This window comes from Rhynchophorus ferrugineus, unplaced genomic scaffold, assembly GCF_030347505.1.
Source record: "Rhynchophorus ferrugineus isolate W39M unplaced genomic scaffold, kcgeb_rfMv2 rfM6, whole genome shotgun sequence".
Classification (NCBI taxonomy): Eukaryota; Metazoa; Arthropoda; class Insecta; order Coleoptera; family Curculionidae; genus Rhynchophorus; species Rhynchophorus ferrugineus.
The window spans coordinates 42,308,162-42,331,320 of NW_027472585.1; the positions used below are offsets into that span (position 1 = coordinate 42,308,162).

The 23,159-nt window shown below is 32.9% G+C and overlaps 1 protein-coding gene across 7 annotated transcripts in view; it reads left to right on the plus strand.

Moving 5' to 3' along the window:
- Positions 1-23,159, plus strand: part of DIP2 (disco-interacting protein 2) — a 437,652-nt gene that overhangs the window by 396,970 nt on the left and 17,523 nt on the right. For all 7 annotated transcript variants that reach the window (XM_076406731.1, XM_076406732.1, XM_076406733.1 and 4 more), the window contains 3 exons: positions 8,028-8,303; positions 18,979-19,109; positions 19,170-19,470. In XM_076406731.1, the coding sequence (XP_076262846.1) occupies positions 8,028-8,303; positions 18,979-19,109; positions 19,170-19,470 (708 nt within the window). The remainder of the gene's footprint in view (positions 1-8,027; positions 8,304-18,978; positions 19,110-19,169; positions 19,471-23,159) is intronic.

Below are 23,159 nucleotides of genomic sequence, written 5' to 3' on the forward strand. Positions count from 1 at the left end.
ACCACAAATGTTTTATCGTGTTTTATTAATTGCTATTTTTAAATAACAGCATAATAAATATATATAGTACAATATAACTTAAATAAAACCTAAGAACTAATGATTTTCTGATATATAATATTTTTTTATCAAAATATCTCCAGATGTCAATACATCCTTGGTCAGTAGTTTTGTCTTGAATTTCGAATTGTGGAAATATATTTTTTTGCATTTTTTGAAGTTAGAATGGAAGATACCTCTTTTGTGATAACTTTTTGTATCGCCTCAGCATTATTTGCAATACCAAATCCGGCTTTTTTAAATCTAGGATCTAAAAACGTAGATTTCCCGCATATCGTATTCATTTCTAAAATTGCCACTCATTTATTGATGACATCTAATAGACAATTTTGTCATTTTTTCCCCATTCACTTGTTGAAATCCTGGATTTGATGGAATGTCGCAGTCCTCTTATTAATCGTATAATTAAAGACATCGTTGGGATGTCTTTCACCAGATAACTCGTCATTATTTCAATGGAATTTAAAAGTTGAACACATTCTGTTAAGATAGTCCATTCATTAACAAATAAAAACTGTGGTGCTCTTCTTAATAGCCAACAAAATATGAAAGTAGAGTTTTCCTATCAGAAAATGTATTTATTACAAATATATAATATACTTTATTCACCTCTTTATCGTTAATATTTTTAAAAGAAATGTAACAACTGCTACTGTAAAAAACTCTTGAAATCTTTTGGATCTATGCAATTTCTTAAACCCTTGGAACTTAATTTTAGTTTTCAAGATTTTAGGAAAAATGTCTCGACAAACAAGAGGCTTGGACAATGTATAGTTATTCACAAACTACAAAAAAAAACATAAAACCACTTATATTACATATAAATCTATATAAGCAAATATTCGGTGCATTACTTTCAAGGTCGCGGCTAGGACGGAAGGCCAGAACGTTAAAAATCAGTCCAATGAACTAGTAGAACCGAAAATAGTAACTAAAAGTAAACGACTGAAACAGTCGATGGTAAATAGTAATAAAATCAGCCGGACCGAAAATAGCGACTGAAATAGTCGACAGTAAAAAGTAGTCGATTACTGAACAGTCGATAGTCGATTTCAGTCGATTGTTCCCAACACTAACCTAAACCTATTCATCTATTTACAATATTATTTTAACTACGAACAAAACAAATCTAATTTGTTGCTCGTACCGACTTCAAAATGATCAGTTAGGTGTAGTTAAAATAATATTGTAAATAGATAAATAGGTTTAGGTAGGTATTAAGCCAAATGGTGTGTATATAGTAGCGTCTATAGTATAAGTTTAATTATTTTCGGTCGGTTCAATTTTTTTGTTAAAAATATGTTGAGATAATTCATTAAATTTTTACTCCTTTTGTATAATATGTAATCGTTTGGAAAATACTGCAAAAAGTTGCTGAAAGCAACTACTAAGCTGTCTGAAAGTTATTTAAAAATTTGAATTGTGGTTTATACCAGTAAGACTGCAATTCATAATCTTCATCTTCGCTAACAAATTTCTTCAAGCCAAACCAGACAACTGTCGAAATTACCATTTTTAGCATCTGTATACATTAATTAACTCAACAATAGTACGTGGAAAACTTTTATTTTATATAGAGAAATGTCAAAACCATCCAATATAATAGTTGTTTACATGGATACTTCACAAGCTCACCAATAGATCTCTGAGAATATACACAGGCACCAAATATATTCGCAAAAACTAATTTAAGCATCTAGATAATTATAATATAATCAACGGGTTCGTTATCCAACGCTACTGCACCGAAGAGTCTCAGGAAACCCGTCCATATTAAACTAGCAATTAAAAATTTAAAAACATATTGAGATAAATGACGCGTATCCTATTAATTAACCTCGGAATGAGATTATTTTTTCAACGGTATCTAATGAACATTCGACATTTTTATCCGCTAACTAAATTTAATGATAAAAAGAGTAAGAATGCCTCGACATGAATTACAGCAAACTAATTGATGGCTACTCATTATTTTCAATATGCCTCATGTAGAATGTTTGATTTATCTGCAAACTGTAACCTATTCGACAGATGTGGAGAATGGGTCTGTGGGAATCTGAGAATTTAATTGTTTCTACAAAGATATAGTGCGTATTAATAGTGAGAAATGGTCAAAGAAATAGTTTATTAAAACAGATATAACGAAATACAATGCATGTCGCAATATAACATATAACAAAATTCTAATCTAAATAAAATAATAAAACAAAAATGTTATCTAATATAATTTATTTTAACATTAGTACATCTAATGCCTATATTATCGAACAACTTAAACAACTCCAGTTGATTATATAGCCACAATAATTTATAAGTTAGAGTTCTTTTATCATATTTACATAACTCTTTTCGACACCACCCATGAAGTAGAGTTCTAGGTACGTTTTTTATGTAGTGGTATCCCCCAAAGGCCTAATTCACCTAATTAACAATTATATATCTGAGTAATGTGTTTTACTTTCATTAGAGAGCATATTTACCTTTTACGCTTAGTTCTTGTTTCCTTCGATGCAATGTTTCCTTGTAAAGTCATTTTGAAATTACTGTATTTCTCTTTAGTTTGTTCTGTTACTACCTGGGTACATCTTTCTTGATAAAATTAGATTTAATCACAGCATTTGCCTTAATGTATTTGCCATATCTGCAAAACAGTTAGTATTATTTCATATCATATTTCATAGTATTATTCAAAATACACTAAACCATTCAAAAAATTAAAATACATTACGTTGAAACCGAAGACTTCGAATACGAAGAAACGTATTAATTGTCCAAGAACCATGCGTTGGTGACTAAAGGTGACGTAATTAGTCACGAAGCCACAAGTCCACAAGGTTTCTAAAATTAGACCGCCCGCTATAGAGGCAATTCAATAAAAACATGCATGTTTTATATTCGATATGTCACATGACCATTTTCGTTATTATGAATATATAAAATGAATACAATATTAATGGTGTCGTGTCATCTGTAAGGTTATAGAAACAAATTTATGTTGAATATATATTTTAAATATTAAGTTTTGCATTAATATGAGTAATTATAAAGTATGTGCGAAATAACAGCAATAATCTAACAATTCCGACAGTCTTTAATTTTTTTAAATTCTTTACTTGAATTTTACTGATGGTAAAAGGTCAGTTTTCATAGACGCTGAAAAAACTGACATTACAAGATTGTCTTGTGACTTATTTCAAACCATAACAATACCATCTTTCACAAATAACGTTTAAGTACTCAAAACCTCAAGATAATGGATCGTCCACCGTACAGTTCTACTATAACACCCAGTGAATTGGGAATAAGATGGTCATTATATTCAACAAGCATCTCTCTACTACACCTCAACTATTGATTTTTGAATAATGAATAGCAATAAAATTTCGGTTTAAAAGTAATTATTTTTGATCTCGAATCCCGAAACATAGAACCCTTATTAAACCAATTGTTCGAATATCTCGATATCTTGCAAAATGTGAAATTATTATAGCTATATACCATATACGAGAACATTTTGAAAATCAGTGATTCCACTTGAACAGTGAACATGTCAGTGAACAGTGAAATGTCGCAATTAATTCTGAGTTTTAGTATTCAAATATTATTTATTTTAATATTATAGTCCATCTAATGCATATATTAAGGAAGGACTTAAAAATACATTATTAATTATATTTACATTTAACTCTTTTCCACACCACCAATGAGCTAAAGTTCTAGGCGTATTTTTTATATATAGTGGTATTCCCTGGAAGTTTAATCCACTTAGTTAACAATTCTAGATCCAAATAATGTATTTTATTTTCATTAGAGAGCATATTTACCTTTTACGCTTAGTTCTTGTCTCCTTCGGCACAATGTTTCTTTGTAAAGTCATTTTGATGTCACTATTACTCATCAGTTTATTCTGTTACTACATGTATACATTTTTCTTGGTTGAACTGGAATTTTAATCCACCTAATTCACTGTACTCTCTAATGCATTTGCCATATCTGCAAAACAGTTAGTATTCTTTTTTTCCTGGCACATTTTAATCAAATGCTCATATATATTTTGAACAATGATACACAGTTACACTTATATTTGACCTGAAATCCCGAGATACAATCTCCCGTAGCTTTACTTATTATGATTTATATGAAATTGTTATGTCTATTAATTTTAATTTTTTTGATAACATCTTTATTAGATATTCTTAGTACAATCTTAATTATAAATTAATTTATTACTACATTTCATTTGTACTTGGATTAATTCACAAGACCAGTGCGAGATAAATACATCAATATGTATTCATATATTATAAAATTATAATAACTTAAGCTATAGTTTACACTAAAGGTATACACTTTATTTAAGTTCGTATGGTTTGTTCGCTTCAATCTTTTGATATCCCGCGCGTTGTCCAGTAGTTGTATTGCTTCCACGTTAGTATGATTTAGTAATCTTCTTTCACTATCATATATGATTAATATTTTTTCATCTCTATAAAATTAATGGATATATTATTATGGAAATATTTAAATCGCCACTTCTGTGAAAGTTCCTTTTCAGCCTGATTTGCAATTCTAAATAATTTTAGGTGTACGTACATCCTCTCGACCTTTAGCTGACCGTGAAGGACGCGTACAAACGGATTCAAATTGATATTCAGTAGGTTTTCGAACGCACAAGAGGTACCGTAAATTAACGGTGTCTATTATCAGTAACAGTTCCTTTTGACAACAGGGACATGTAAATAGAATTGCATTTTATCATATATTCAACTTGTTGTTTTGTTTACATCTCATTATAAGTTCTTATATTTATGTAAAAGTAATCTTAATCGATATCAAGAATATATACATTAGTATAATATCGGAATAAATAAATAAAAACAAACCTCTTGAAACCGATTTTACACAATACCGTTTTTATCGAGCTTACATTAACCATACATAATTCGTAATATTTTTGCTATGTGACTTACCCATTTTCTGTGAAACCCTTTCACTTGATGATGTAGAAAACCAATGATTTTTTTTTAATTGTTATATCTTAATTGTTTTGTGCATTATCTCTGAGCTATTGTTTCAGTTTAATAGATTATGATGGTTCGAATTATATACACAGAAAGCTTAATCAACCGTAACTGATAGTTGGATATAATCAGTTCCAATTAACAAGCTCTAATCAAAAATATATAGATTAATAAATAGATAATTTACAGTAATAATTTATTAGCAATGTTTATCAATATAACGTCTAAAATTTGTAAATTGTGACTTTTGTACACTCGTTGATTATATCCCAGATTTTTGACCTTCAAACAAATTAAATCCAATATTTAACGAATATTATTTTTAGGAAATCAAAGACGCCATCCATGTATTTATACATTTTATATATCAGTAGTTAATTAAAAATATATTAGAGCACTTAGCAACGAGGGTTGCCTTTTATATTCCGGGATTGTGCTTAATTAGTTTTTCCATAGTAATAAATGTTTCCGTAATATATTTAGAGATATATTTATTCAAAAAATAAAACGTTTTATTAATATCATCGTATTGTTTATATTTAAAAAAATCGAGATGTTTTCAGGCTATATTTTTCTACTTTCATAGTGAAAAAACTCGACAACATTCTATATAAATGTTGCTAAACAATTTAATAAGTTTGACAACCTATGAGACTGACAGGTAAAAGAAACTACAGATGTAACTATAAATTATGATAAATATATGTACGAGGGTTGCAGTCTATTTATGCGTTTAATTTGTCGGGTTTTGTTGATTGAACATCATTAAGAACAATTATCTATCGGTGACTTGGCGGATTTAATTTCTGCGGCCTCAGTTGTCTTAAGGATAAATATCGTGAAAGTCGTCCCAGATTGGTGGTTGTTGTTGCAGTAAACAGTGTTATTGTGCTTGGACTAATACTGCAAAATCATCACGTAACGTTTCATGAAATTCAACTTTATATTAATTGATAAATAACTGTCTATGAACACAATTCCCGAAATATAAGAGATGTGTTAGATGGTTATGTTATGCTATACGAGTTTTTCAGAACGTCTTTTGGTTAGAAGCCTATTTTTCTGGCAAAGATAACTTCTTCTTCTTATCCCTTAAAATTGCTCGCTTCTAGACACTGTCCTGAACTATTTTCAACAAAGTATATTAAAATTATTTATTTATTATTCTATTAAAATTGGCAGATTATCAAAAGGACAGGACATATAAAGAAAATAACATTAATCTCAATTTTTTTTTAAATTTTCAATGAATGAGAACTGGTCTTGGTTTTTTTTTTGATTTCCGCTCTCTTTTCCATTTTCCAAGGGACTAGTGAATATTACTTCAAAACTTAAAACTAACTTAACTGCTGCTACTGAAAAAAACTACCTACTGTTGCCCAGTTATCGTAGGCTTTTGTCCGAAAATTGGCGAACAAAAAAAACACATCAAACGAAACAAGATGACCAAAGACGATCGCTTCAAATGAGTCACCAGTGCCGAAGCACAGCAACCAAGCCTCACCAGGGTCAACGAGTTTATACTATTAGAAGTTATATAATAAGATTCATATGATATAACCTAATAAATTATTACCATTATATTAGGTCATATTAGTTTTGCTTTGACATACAATAAAATTCTAATCTAAATAACATAAAATAATTGAACAAAAATGTTATCAAATATAATATAGTTTAACGTTACAGTGCATTTAAAAACTACAGTTAATTATACAGCCACAATATTTTATAGATTAGAGTTATAACCTCTTAACATTATTGCTTTCAATAATTTTCCATAAGTCTGACAACCGAACGACTTTAACAGGCTCATTCTTTTACGTGTTCGAACTAATCAGTCAGCATTGTGTCTCTTTTTAACTAGAATAAAATGAGAAGGAAAATATTGTCCGATTTTTATTTTTTGTCTGCACAAATTATTTTAGTATATGCTTTTAAAAATTATGTTATTTTAAAAGCAATGTTAGGATGTTCCGTTAGACCTCTTAGTGGGTTAACTTTATAGTGTAAAGTAAAGTTAAATCCTATGTTTCGTAACAGTGTATGACATCCCTCAAAAAGCTTTAATTAATCTCCTAGAACGCCCACAATGATTTCAGTTATATAATATAACTGTCCTGACATGTAGTAGAGCACTTCAGTAAGTCTAATCTAAATCTTATTCTAGAAACTATTCTAGCTTATTCTAGAGATTATTAAATCTCACTCTATGTGTCTATTAATCAGTTCGTATGGCAGTTTGCAGTTTAACTGTTTGGCAAATGCATTGGGATGAACTAATAGTCTTTCAGAGTACTTCGCACTAACACTCCGAATCACACTCGTTATGGGTTCTATGGGGATATCACGCTGAATCAGTTTGTTGGATGGGTTGTTGGTTGGTTAATATGGGGCATCGATGATGACTCGCAACACTTTATTCTGGAACCTCTGGAGGATATCTATGTTAGATTTGCTAGTAGTACCCCACAGTTCAATACCATAGGTCCAAATGGGCTTAAGTATTGACTTATACAGCAAAACCTTATTATCAAATAATAATTTAGATTTATGCCCTATCAGCCAATACATTTGGTTTAGTTTCAGCCCAAGCTGTTTGCGTTTTATAACTATATGTTGTTTCCATGTCAAACGTCGATCGAAATGCATTAGTATTTAAATGAAAAATATATTTAAAAAATGAGTTTCTATGCATCGCAATTTATCGCACTCCAAATCTCGTACCTCGCCGACCGTTCTTTTCTGACTACTCCTCGTTGTCGTCGTTTTTTTCTCTCTTCTTTCGAACCGTCCAGCTTACCAGTAAAAGTTTCGAAACCAGTTCCGAGCAAATCGACACACGAACGAACGTACCCTGAACCCGCGCCGGCTCGGAGCGACGCCGGTCGTATGCCGCGCTATATTTTCGAACAGACCGAATCAGCTGTTCCTTCCGTGTTGCAGAATCGTCGTCGGACGAGGACAGCATAGCCAATGAGGAGGCCCCGACAGTGGAGAGCACCCCCGAACGCGAAAAGGCCGTCATGAGGGGCGGTAGCGGGGGCGAACGCGGACCCCACGCCTTCCCTCCACCGCCACCGAGCGACACATCGAGCGCGGGATCGCCGCCTCCGCTGCAGAGGAGACCCAGAGCACCGCCGCCCCTGTGGAGCGATCAGCGGGGCCGCAGCCAGCAGGAGATCACCGATATCAGCGATGTCTTGCAAAACTTTCGACCATGTAAGTAGTTCTTTTGTTATAAACATTTTTTTTTTAAATACGAGGGTCACTATTTATATTTCGGGAATAGGAAAAAAACAAATAGTTAAGCTGCGAATATATTTTTATTGTTTTTCAAAGTTTTTTAAAAAAAATATGATTTTTGAACGCTTCAATAGCTTCTTCGGGCGATGAAAATCGTTGACCACGCAGTCTATTCTTCACGAATGGGAACAAAAAGAAGTCATTGGGTGTCAAATCAGAGCTGTATGGCGGATGACCCATCAGTTCGATGTTTTGAGTGCTCGCATTGTCATGATGAAGAACAATCTGGCGTCTCTTGTTTGTTTTTTTTATTTCACCGAAGACTTCTGGCAAACAAATGGTTGTGTACCAATCAGAATTTACTGTTCTTTGATCCTCTAGAGGCACTGTTGCAATATGACCAATTTTCCCGAAGAAACAGGCCACCATTTTCTTTGTAGTGCTTCATGCGCGAATTTTGTTGGATTTGGTTCATATTGGAACACCCATACGGTCGACTGCTGCCTACTTTCGGGCTCATAGGAATATATCCATGATTCGGCACCTGTCACGATTTTATAAACGTCTTTCGAGGAACCGCGATTGAATTTCTTAATCATTTCTTTGCACCAATCGACACGAGCCTTTTTTTGAGCGATTGTTAAATTGTGTGGGATCCAACACGAACACAACTTTCGCACAGCTAAATGTTCATGGAAAATCGCACATATGCTGGTGGAACTAATGCTTAGAGATGCCTCAATCTCACAATAGGTGACATGACGATCTTGCTTAATCATTTCGCACACAGCATCGATGCTTTCTGGCACAACAGCCGATTTTGGACGACCTTCACGAAACTCGTCAGACGGCGAACTACGACCACGATTGAATTCACTAAACCAGCGATACACAGTGGTTTTTGATGGAACTTCATCGCCAAAAGTCAAATTAAGTTGATTGATGCACTCTTGTTGTGATAATCCACGTCGAAAATCGTAAAAAATCATCGCACGAAAATGTTCACGATTCAGTTCCATTTTTTGCCGAGACGAAACTTTGAACTAAATATAAAATAAACAAATAGTGTCGGTGCGACAAAATGTTCTGAGTACGTATATCGTCAAAAATGTCAAACTTTACGATGGAACCGTCAGATGGACTCACATGACAACAGTGTTGCCAATTTTCGAAATATAAAGAGTGACCCTCGTATAACATTGAATGAATAAATGGTTCGACATTTAAGAAACCGAAATCCCTCTATCTCTGTCTTTAACTTTCTTTCTTATGTCATCAGTTCCTTCTTCTGTCTTCAGCTTAACAATATCGACCTTTTATTATTTTTCCTGTGTTTTTTTTCACATGTTTAATCACCAACATTGTTGTTACATTCCACGTACCTTCTTTCTCTACTGTATTCTGATTATGTTCCGACTTTAAAAAAGGTTATAGGAGAGGCTATTATTCAGAAAAATAGCTATATTATCATTATGTATCAAAATAGTTTTCATCATTTCGTATCGATCCATTTTCGTATTTCTTCAGCATTTCAAAACCCTATGACAAACCAATTTGTTAAATTCACTTCAATCAACATCCACAATAACTGAATAAAAAGCTTTTAGTAGCTCATAATACACTTTATCTTGCTGATTCCGATATATAAACAACAAGACTTTATGGCCATGAATACTCTTCTTCCATGCTGATGCGGCCCTAGACTAACCCATGACTCTTTACGTTTGGGATTGTTGTAGCAGATATTTTATCGTCAGTCACATTACGCCACAGAAAAGATTTCTGTTTTGCTCGGCAAGCGAAAGAGTCTATCCATCAATTGCCAAGCTGTGTTGTCATCCAATAAATCTTAGAACTCATTGTATTCGAACTTTTTAAAGCATCTTCGGTCTTTCTTTGTTATTGACAACAACATCACCACTTGGAATAATTTAAACCAAACCCAACAATTGAGACTTGACGGAACAGTATTACCGTAAGTTTCTAAAACTGTTTAATCAGCTTCACCGACATTTTTTTTTTCAACAACAAAAATCATGAATATCAAAATGTAATTTAGAGTCTTCCATGATTAACGTCTATTCACACTGAATAAGCCAATTATAGTAAATGGAAACTGTCAATTTATATAAATGAATGTCAAAAGTATCTAATTTGACTGTTAGGTTAGGTTAGGTTGTTTACATTAATATTTTATATTTTCACCAATAGATATCGTTGATCAATATACATGCAAAAGTTTAATAACACTGAAAGATTGAATTGCCCCTTGAAGCTACTCCATCGCCGTTTCTGAAGAAGCTTTTAAAATAATTTCAAGTGAATAGATACGTACTGGTTATTCTTGATTCTTTTTGGATCCTTATTTCTTCTTATCTCTATTTTATTCATTCTTATTTACTCAATCTACCTCTCTAGTTACTTTTATTACTCTACTTGTAGATATTTTACTGTAGTTACATTTATAATAATTTTCCTATCTACAATTATTACTCGAGTTAAAGGTAAACTATAATTTTTTACCTAGACCTTACCCAATTTTTATTTAAATTCCGCTTACTTTTGTTTGTTGGCAAAATCGTCATATTTAGTAAAATTTCACGATTGATTAAAATACGTTCTATCATCTAACATATAATCTGTTTAAAGGTACTTTGTACATACGTCATTTAAATTTGTATCATCAAAACGTCACAGTAGATCACTTACTGAAGTGATCTACTACATGTCAGGATAGTTTTATTATATAACTGAAATTATGTAATAATACTTATTGCCCCTTTGTCCACGTGTAAATACAATAATTGAACAAAAATGTTATCAAACATAATTTATGTTAACATTATAGTACATCCAAAAACTATAGTTAATTATACATCCACAATAGTTTATAAGTAAAATTATAACCTCTTATCACTATTGCTTTCAAGAATTTTTCATATGTCTGACAACCGGACGACTTTGACAGGCTCATTCGTTTACGTGTTCGAACTAATCAGACAGCATTATGTCTCTTTTTAACTAGAATAAAATGAGAAGGAAAATATTGTCTGTTTCTAAAACGAATTTACAAATTGCGACAGGCTTGATGAAGTATGTTCAAAAAAACTTTGAATAGACTATATTTTAAACTTCTATTCATTCCCAAAACATCATTTATTTGATAGCTTGACCTGCAACCTCTAATACCAAGTGAAAATAATCATAGACGACCAAAACTATTCATTTTATATAATCGGCCACCTGAAAATCTCATTTGTAACAATGTTTTAATTTAGTAGGCAAATAATTTTTTCCGCCTCACTATTCGGACGCGCTGGTCCTGAAGCAATACCATCCCGATTTAAACCGCCGGGGTTTTAAAATTAATGACGTCATAAAAACGTCTGTTTCGTCATTCGCTTAACGACCCGGCAATAAAGGACTAAAGCAACGGAGGCCGTAAATAAATTCGGTATTGTCGGTGTATTCGCAAATATTCTCGAGACAACATTCGCGCCCAGCAGGTATATGTAAAATTCGTTGTGTAATCCGTATTTATAAAAAGCGCACGTATGCAACCGTTAACGCTAAATAGCACGAAGTAGCGAGAGGTTTAGAGAACTGCAGGTTGGCGCAATCGTAAACGATTTTTGACTGATATATCGATATATGTTTACGTTGATTTTTTTTGCCCGGTATATCGATATATCGATATTTTTGTTAGTCGATATTTTGCCATAATTTTTGTATTTATCTCGTACTCTTTACAATACGATTTTCTACAATTATTCTATATTAATTATATACACAGCTTTAATTGTTTCCACTCTGGTCACCTTGTCTTGATATTGTCAGCATTGAAGCTTCATTCAGTCACCGTCACATTTTGAGCCAGTCCCAGTAAATCAATAACTAAGCTGTTAATTCCAATCTTAAACCAGGAAAAATACCAGAAGATGTGACCTCCTACGACCTAGACCTATAGTTTATTACCAATAATCTCGAAAGTTTTCGAGAAATTATACATAAAAAAACTAAACTATATAATAGAAAAAAGAAAAATTATTCCAGAACATCAGTTTGGCTTTCGCAATAAGCATGGGACTATAGAACAAGTGCATAGACTTGTAAACCAAATAAACGCTGACCTAAATGCCAAAAGATATTGTTCGGCTGCTTTCCTAGACATATCTCAGGCTTTTGACAAAGTATGGCATACGGGCTTGCAGGTTAAACTAAAGAAACTTCTCCCTCATCCGGACTATCAGCTACTAAAATCGTATCTCACTGACAGACATTTTATTGTAAATCAAGGCGATGAACATACCGAATTAAATCCCATATATTCAGGAGTTCCGCAAGGTAGTGTACTGGGTCCAGTACTGTATCTTCTGCATACGGCTGATCTGCCCACCACAAAAATAACTACTGTGGCAACATATACAGACGATACAGCAATCTTAGCATCCCATGAGGATTCAGTCACAGCATCAATAAACCTACAAACCCACCTGGAGCAAATACAATTATGGTTGAAGACATGGCGCATTAAAGCCAATGAATCAAAATCCACGCATATAACGTTTACCCTGCGTAGAAGAACATGTCCACCAGTAAATATCAATCATCGTCAACTCCCCCAAGCAGAGCATGTTAAATATCTTGGTATGCATTTAGATCGACGCCTAACCTGGAAGAAGCACATACTCTCTAAACGGAAACAACTAGGACTAAAATTATATCAAATGTATTGGCTCATTGGGCGCAAATCCAAGTTATCATTAGATAACAAGGTATTGCTGTATGAGTCTATACTCAAGCCCATTTGGACATATGGAATTCAACTATGGGGTACCGCTAGCAAATCTAATATATCCATCATTCAACGGTTCCAAAATAAGGTGTTGCGTGCCATTGTTGATGCTCCGTACTATATTTCAAATAAAGTGATACAACGCGATATTCCTCTAGAACCTATAACGAGTGTAATCCAACGTGTTTGTGTGAAGTACTTCGAAAGAGTATCAGTGCATCCCAATGTACTCGCTAATCAGCTAAATATGCGACGTGATAGTGAAGTGCGTAGACTAAAACGTTTAACACCACCTGATCTGATTACTGGACATATGTAGAGTTTAGAACATTAAATATCAGTATCAACATTAAATTTTTTTTTCAGTATTTTATATATTTTATGAATTAATAAACCGAGACTTGTAGAATGTAGAATGAAGCAAGAAAGAACACATAGTAAACATAACACACCTGCATTACTATATAATACAAAAGGTTATTTTGAAGGCTTGGTTGGCGCAATGGTAAAGGCGACAGGACGGTCCTCCTACTGTTGCGATAGTCGCGGGTTCGAATCCAGCTGGGGCATGGTCGTAAATTTATATTTTTGATTATCCTAGGCAAGAGTGCAAAATCCGACAGGGAAAATGATCCCAGTCACGCCAGTAACCAGGCTGGGTAAGACTGGATATCTTCTAGGATTATTTCTAAGTTGGTCACTCGCCAGTCGGTAGGCTTAATACCGAGGACCGGGGTTCGGAGCCCACGTTAAACTATAGGTCCAGACTTTGAAATTTTAAAAAGTGTGATTTTAATTATATTGAATGAAGCAGAAAATGTATTCTTAATATACGAAATAAGTCACGAAATCAACGAAATAAACGAAAGTCATCAGTACATCGCTTATTGATTCATTAAATTAAATTTATAAAAGCGTCTATTGAGACTATTTGACATCTTAGAAAAGAAACAAGTTCTACGTACAATTATGTAAATTGCTCAAAGATAAATAAAAGTAGATCAGAATATATATGTACTACATTACGTATGCACTCTGACACTACAGCTGTATCATTTATCAAATAATACATTTAGTTTGATACCATTTTACTTAGATAATACATATTTTCATTACTATTATATTTATTTTACAAAACATAATGATGTAATTAGCACGGCGATATATTTTATATGGTTTTTAGATAACAGAGTTATTAACTTAATTGTTCTGGGATTTGATCCAATCGGTCTTTCGAGAACTTTGTACTAGTTTTGTTCACAACACCATTCATTATTCGTTTTTTCTGTGTTTCTAACATAATTAAAAATTAACTTATGATGAGAAGAAAACATTCAATGTTTTTTTGTTGAACAGAATTAAATACGTCTTTCGTAAACTTACTCGTTGTATTTCTTAAGGAGATATTGTAGTCTAGAAGAATAAAGAAACGATTTCAAAGCTTAACCCTTCAAAAATATACCCTCAAAAGGATTATTTCTGAGATCTAACCTGTCAAAGTAAACCTATAACAGAAATTAGATTTTTACTATTTTTTAAAGATTCTGAAATATCCAAAAAAATGGTAAAAATCTCATTTTACCGAAGGTACTTGTACATAGGATGATAGTATTATTCATGTTTATTGTTCTGTATACAAACAAGTAATTTTTGTCAAATAAACTTTTACTATCTATTGTGAATTATGTCCATAATAGTCCCATTTTTTAATTAGCTACAATTTCTTTGATTTTAGACCAAGTTGAGAGTATTTTCCAACTAACCAGTACAGTTGCTTGAATATAGAAGAAGCTCTTTCAACATTCTTGCACTATTCACCATGTAACCAAAAATTAATATGGTAAAAGTTATTCAGATGTTTTATATAAGACACAACAATACACTGACCCAACTTGTAACATATTTTGTCTAATGAGAAAAAAATCTCTAACAATGGTCATGTTATAATTGATAAAAGTGAAAGCATGTGAGGTCATGTTTTATTCAGGCATGAGTTGTGAATAAATTCGGTATTGTCGATTGTCGACAAAACGGTTTGCAAATAAGACAACGTATCAAGCCACGGGCATGTAAAAGCTGTTACGTAACCGGCGCTTTTGTAAAAATTCATTTATCCAATCGTTGGATTATGCTACGAGGGAGTGGCATACGAATTTCTCAGTATAATTGCGATGTGTGTTATGCTGTTTTGCGTTTTTACGACCGGTTTTGGTCTCAAGAATTCGCGAGAAGAAAAATTCGCAACATTGTTTAGGATTTCTGTTAGATCCACGAATTATTTCTTATAATTTCTCGCTAATTCATTTCAGTTAAGAAATGTAATTGTTCAGTGACTTCAACACACTTGATTTAGCGTTTCTTCAATATCGGTCGCTTTCCGGAAGTGACAGTTTAGAAAGCTGTCAAAATATTCATCTACGGCTCCCCAGAAATAAACGCCTTCAAATTCGAGAACAGATGGAGGTCTGACGATGCCAAATCAGGAGAATAGGGGCGATGGCCGAATAAATCGTACTCTAGATCTCACAGTTTTCCTATCATCAACGCATCCTTGTGATAAGTACTCTGTCCTGGTAAAAGATGTAGTTTTCTTAGAAACCTATGTGTAGTTTCTCTCTAAACGACGAATTTTATGAAGAAAAAATGCAAAACATCTACCCTAAAAAGTCGCATCGTGAGGGAACAATTTGAAACTCGTCATATAAACATACACCCAGATGGAAAATATAACACCTTACTATTTAAATTATTAAGTTATAACTTATTAACTACTTATTAGTTATTAATTAGTTATTTGTTATTAACCATTCCTGTTTCCAGCCCAAAGTACAATATAGCTGCAATTAATTATTAATAAATGTTATGACTAATAAAACGTAATCAATTGTTATTCCAACATTTACCTTTTTCCATCAACTTTTGTTGTCATAAAACTATTTTTATTATTATCTTGCCACGAGTGGCCATTGGGTATATAGGTCCCACTATAATTTACTTCCTATATTGAAAAGAATTGGTACAAGTTAGAGTCGACCAAAATAATTTCCATCATTTTACTGTAAATGATTGTCATCTCCATGACCATATATCTTCAGCATTTCAGTTATATATTCAACCTTTTCTCATATATCTATCATGCCATCTTACGCCAGGTCATCAGCAATACCAAGTTATAATTAAAAGGCACCAAATTTGGTGGGTGCACTCTAGTGTAAGAACCTTTCGTTCGAATTTCAATATTTTGTATAAAATATTTTTTATTTTTTTAGATCTTCTCTTGTCAAGCATTATCGTGCGGTTATTTCCTTTAATTATTGAATACATTATGGATATGTGTTCAATGAAAGGAAGATATCCACCTCTTTGTTAGGACATATAATCTATCCAACAAGCCAATGCACGTCATCAAAATGTATGGCCTCTAATTATTATCACTAATGTTTGTACGTATTTGACAACAGGTTCGATCAGTACCAAGACAAATCGAATTTTATAGACCGATTCGGTTACATGGTGACTTAACTAGGGTAAAATGAGAAGGAAAAAGTTTAAAATTAATGTTACTTTTTTATAAACGGCCTTTATTCAGCAGTATATTCGTCATCTATGACGTGCATTGACTGTTTTATTGGAAGGTTTATATAATATATTCATCCCTATATTTGTTATAATTGTTACTCGCTTTTTTTTTCAAACTGTCTTCGTTGGTCGCGGCAGAACAAATAATATCAATATAATATAAATCGGTTTAATTAAAAAAAACTAGTGGTTTTCTTTTGCTGTTCTGAAAAATTAGTACAATAACTGTTTTTAACGACTTACTTTATGGAATCCATAATCAACTTTTCTTGCTCTTCTCAATCGACATCCTTTGAAACACATTTTGCAATCGCATGTGACGGTTTTACAGTTATTTCCTCGAGGCATCTCGATGATCCTGCTTAATAATAACACGAAAAGCACGCTCATCTCTTTCTGTAATTGTTAAATAATGTTCCTTGCCGTTCTTTGAGGAATGGTTGGGTTTCCTGCCATTTTGTGACCAGAAATTCCATTTTTGCGAACTGTAACAATGGAGCATATGGCGACTTAACGCTATTCTGCGAACCGTTCTTACCACAAACTCAATTTAGATTGTTACATAAACGCCATATTATTTTATTGCTTTTTACCAAGACCTTTAAAAGGATATGTTTATTCAATCAAGTCAACATCATTCAATCAACTAAAATGTAACTTTTGCGTAAATATATTTGTCTAGGTTAATAAAATTTTATTTAAAAAAATTCGATTGGTACTATATAGATAGCACCTATCGAAATTTCCCTGTACATCCACTTGTTGGGATCTTTTTGTTGGATTCCTGTTTCTAGCAAAAAGAACAATATATCTATAATGAATTATTAAAAAATATTATGATTTACAAAACTTAATGTTAAATATTATTTTAGCTTTTCATTTTTTTAGTTATTTACTTTTGTGTGTTTACCCTTTATTAGCGTCTTGTCAAGGGTGGCCTAATGTTCTATTTTGAAATACCTGTGTCCGTACATACATTTATTTCAAGTGTCCCTTAGTTTTATTATATTAAAAATTGTATTATTTTAAAAGCAAGATGTGGAAGTTGCACTGGATCTCTTTTTGGGTTATATTTATACTATTTTTAGAGTAATCACAAATCATACATTTATAAAAATAAACAAAGCGCCAAAACAACGTTTGCCAGTTTATAACCTCTTATCACACTTACTGCTTGAAAGAATTTTGCAGACATTTGACAACCCAACGACTTTTGCAGGTCGATTCGGTTACATGTTCGAACGTATCAGACAGCATTGTATTTTTAACTGGAATAAAATGAGATGGAAAATATCATCTGGTATTAAAACGAATTTACAAATTGCAAGAGGCAATATACTATACATCTTGATGACCTCAGTTCATTGCTACTTTTGATAGACTATAGTTCATTCACTATAGATCACTATTACCCATTTTATCTTAAGATTAATTATTAGACTTGCACTTCTTTCAAATATTCTTTTCTACGGAACACCAGTGACACAAATGACTCCATCTTTATCCCACTTATAGATATTGTTTGTATAGTCTATTCAAAGTTATTTTGTACATACGTCATCTAAATTTGTGACGTCAAAACGTCGCAATGTTGCCGCATCAACTTTGAGTTTTAGTTCAGTTTGGCTTTGACATACAACAAAATTCTAATCTAAATAAAATTATTGAACAAAAATGTTATCAAATATAGTGTATTTTAACATTATAGTACATCTAAAAACTACAGTTAATTATACAGCCGCAATAATTTATAGGTTAGAGTTCGAACTAATCAGACAGCATTGTGTCTCTTTTTAACTAGAATAAAATGAGAAGGAAAATATTGCCTGATTCTCAAACGAATTTACAAATTGCGACTAGAAATACATTAAACATCTTGATGACGTATGTACAAAAAACTTACGTACACAACTAGACTATATGTGAGATACATGTTGTAATATTCTTGTGTTTTCCTAGCATTCTTCAGCCACAGTTTATTGTCGATGTTTCAGCATCTTTGAGTTAAATTGAGACTTTGAGGACAAAGCTTTCTAGAGATATTATATTATTAGATAAAAAATTCTTTAAAATTTTTTTTTTAAATTAATATTTTTTTAATATTCATATCTATGTCATAACTGAAGTAAATGATAAGTGGCTTTAAGATACGATTGTGTTTCAATGTAATTCCTTGATCTAACGTCAATCCCCTGTATATAAACGAGTACTTCTATGGTCTAAAATATACATGTTCTATAATAAATTCAATTTTTGACAAATTTATGGCATTTTCAGATTCACAACCACCTGATGTCACCAACAATACAGCTCAAGGTGGCCGAAGAACTGGTGCTGACAGGGTCAACCGCTATACATCATCGGCATCTGAAGATGGCACCATGGGCACCGGCACAGGTCGATGGAAGGTAATTAACACCAAATACATCGAGTACGGCTTCAGTTAATATTCGATTTTCGTCCACCAGGTTTCCGCAAAGATTCAACAACTACTCAACACCCTGAAGAGGCCGAAACGTCGTCCTCTTCGCGAATTTTACGAGGACGATGACATCGAGTTAGAACTGGCGGCGAATCCCAAAGATCCGCTCGCTCCCAAGCCGGAAGGTAGCTGTATGTCGCCGGCCATTGGGGAACAACTCAGCTTCCCGTCGGGATTACCCAGGAACTTGGAGGCGGCCATTCTGCGCTATGGCAATTCGAGTTTTAAAGCACCAGTTGCCACTGTATTGGATCCGAACGGGAAACTATCAACGACTTTGACTTATGGTGAGTACTATAGGATATAACAGGTCAATTGAAAAGTCCCCGGCCTACCATAGTAAAACACATTTTTTGGCAAAATTAGTTTTTTTTATTCAACAAAATTCCCTTCAAGGGTGATACACTGATTATAGCGACCCTCCGACTTTTCCATACCATTTTTGTAGTACGATTTGTCCTTTGCTTCAAAATAGACCTCAGTTTTGGCGATCACATCTTCATTCGACGAAAATTTCTTCCCAGCGAGCATTCTTTTGAGATCTGAGAAAAGGATATAGTCGCTGGGCGCCAGATCTGGAGAATACAGTGGATGAGGAAGCAATTCGACGCCCAATTCATGGATTTTCGCCATCGTTTTCACTGACTTGTGACATGGTTCATTGTCTTGGTGAAGCAGCACCTTCTTTTTCTTCAAATGCGACCGTTTCTCGACGATTTCGTCCTTCAAACGTTCCAATAACGCTATGTACTAGTCGCTATTGATGGTACTTCCTCTTTCAAGGTAGTCTTTGGAGCAGGTTCATCGTGTGCAGTCCACTCGGATGACTGTGGATTGGACTTCGGAGTAAAATGATGGAACCATGTTTCATCCATTGTCAAATATTGATGCAAAAACTCGGGTTGATTACTCTGAATCAACACGTCGTTGTTTTTGGTGAAAAGTGAACTCGCGCGGCATCCACTTTGCACGGAGCCTTCTCATAGCCAAATATTTGCGAATTATATAATGTACACGTTCAGTTAATATCTTTAGAGTGTCTGCTATTTCATTTAATTTCAATTTACGGTCATTCAAAATCATTTTGTGGTTTTTTTTAATGTTTTCGTCGGCAACAACCTCTTTTGGGCGTCCACCGTCTTCGGTGCTCATTTCACCACGTCTAAACTTAGCATATTAATCCTTGATGATTGATTTTCCTGGGACAGTGTCCGGAAACTCGGCATCAAGCTAAGTTTTTGCTTCAACTGTAGTTTTTCCCTTCAAAAAGCAATATTTTATTAACATGCGAAATTCCTTTTCATACAGCTGTCAAATTTATACACGCATCTTTTGAGAGTTAAAGTTAACTAAAAAACATATGGATTTGATTCTAGTAGCGCCATCTATTTGACAGGCCGGGGACTTTTCAATTGACCTGTTGTCGGTTAACAATTATTAGGCTTTGAAAATTTAAATTTCTAATTTAATAATAAATTTTGATTTCTAATTTACAAGAGAAAATTCACGAAAAAAGCTAATGAAATTCATTAAAATATAATATAATAAATATAAAATATATATTAAGTTTAATCTCGCGAGGTAGACCAATAAGTTTAATAGCATAAGACCGGATACCAAAAAAAAACCTACTAACTACTAACTAAATTTCTAGCTTGTGCGAAAAGTAGAATACGTAGGGCAATAAGGTGAGAGAAATATCGTTGTGAATTCTCTAAAGCACCTAACAAAATAAAAATATCGATCGATTGTACTATCTAGAATATGTGCTCTTCTAAAAAGTAACCAAAACCTCACCAAAACTTTGATCTTGGATATAACAACATTCTTAAAGAAATTTCCGAAAAGAAGCGAATACATGTCCAAGAAAGGCATTAAGTAAACATATATATACCGAATTTTAACATATGACCTCAGACTAAAAATCCTACCCACCCCCTACAACAGATGGTTTTATATTGATGACAAGGGTCGTTATACAAATAAGATTTTTATAGTCTCTCAAACTTCCACAATAGTTTCCCTCTTAAATTGAATTTATGTATTTTTATATGAATATATCCCGTGAACTTTGTTTACAACAGATTTAGGGGATTTATAACATTAGAAATATGATTCCGAAGACTTTATGGCCTGTGCGTCATTTGAGATCGAAAATCAATGAACTTATAGTTAATAGTTTCTAATTTTTTCAATATTTTATCACGTTGGTGGTAATAAATAGTTATCAACGTTTCAGATTGACATTGTAAGGTTGCTATAAAACCATGCAGAATACAAGGGTCAATCTAATATTAACAGACAGACCAATGATTGTTAGTAAATAATGCAACCTTTTGTCTATATTAATTTAGTTTTTAAAATTGGAATAAGTAGTGTTTATATTGCAATCAAAAGACTATAGTGATATCACTGTAGATTTTGTCAAGCGTTGTCATGAAGCAGATTACCTTCTTGCACAGTAAGTGCCTTTTTTTGTCAAGTCCTTTGCTCAGTGTAGCATTTAACCATTTACCAAGTATTCACAAAAAAACAACCCCTTCATCTCATTCAATATTTTGTTGATATCCTCTTTTAGCATCGATGGCTAGCTCTTTATAAATAGTTTTTTTATACCTCTTTCGTCCTAATATACATACTGAAAGTACAAATTCTATATAATTCCGTCTATTCTCGATAATAATAATAACATGTCCCTCGTATATCAGTGATAGAAAAACAAATGCCGTTCGTATCTTGATTGAAACATTAATTAACCATTACTTATTTACATACTGATACAGCACTCTTCCAAGAAGATTTAAAATCATATCAAGAAACAACAATGCTATTGTTTAATTTTTACTGTAATTAATCATGGAACATATAGCGTGATGTAGTTGATATGATTAACAATGTAGTACTAAAATATATGTTAGCAAGTTCGCGTTTTATATTTACAAAAGCATGGAGCATCACGGGTTTCGGTGATCACGAACTTAACATCAGTTTATGAACAACTATATAGTCTACTAGCGACCCGCCCCGGCTTCGCACGGGTGCAATGCTGATACTAAATTAAATACACTACAGAAAAAATATGAACGTTGTATATAAAAACATAGCGGCCCGCTCCGACTTTGCACGGGCATAAAATATATATGCCTAAGTCACTCAATGAAAACATGATTAAAATCGATCCAGTATTTTTGGTTCATTCATTACTGCCCTTGGCCTGCACGCACTAAATTTGGAGTAAAACAATTCCTCTTCCCCTATACTTACTATGAAGATTTCCTGCTATCTTTGGAATATCTAAATTCATACAATTTTTATTACATTACACATTTTTAAACGCAAATTTTAAATTTGTAATATCTCCGAAAATATTTGTTTAATTTACATGCTGTAAGGAACCATATTGATCTATATTAATTGCACACTGTATTTAAGGTACTTAATTCGATAAGGATTAATGCCGTATTGCTTAAAATAGCTTCGTAAATAAGCCATTTTCTCACGTAAAAAGTAAACAATAAAAATGGTTAATGTGGGTTATCCCTAAAAGATAAACATATACCATCCCGGACTTTTTTGTAGACCTTTTTATGGTGTATAATACTGTAGTACATTAATTTGATCTAACTCGTAGGGTTAGGCAGCGTTTTTGCTAATTGCTAAATAAGCCTAAAAAAATAGGTTAATTTACGACATCACGTTAGAAACCTCTAAAATTAGCAATGTTGCCTTAGTATATTATGCATGTATTATACATATAAACCTTCCTTGTATCACTCTATCTATTGAAAAAAACCGCATCAAAATCCGTTGCGTAGTTTTAAAGATTTAAGCGCACATAGGGATATAGGGACAGAAAAGGCGACTTTGTTTTATACTATGTAGTGATAAGAAGCTCTTTCATGTTCAACAAACTATGAACAAATAAAAATGTATGCATCAATATTTAGTTTACCAAATTGTCCACTTTCATAATGAA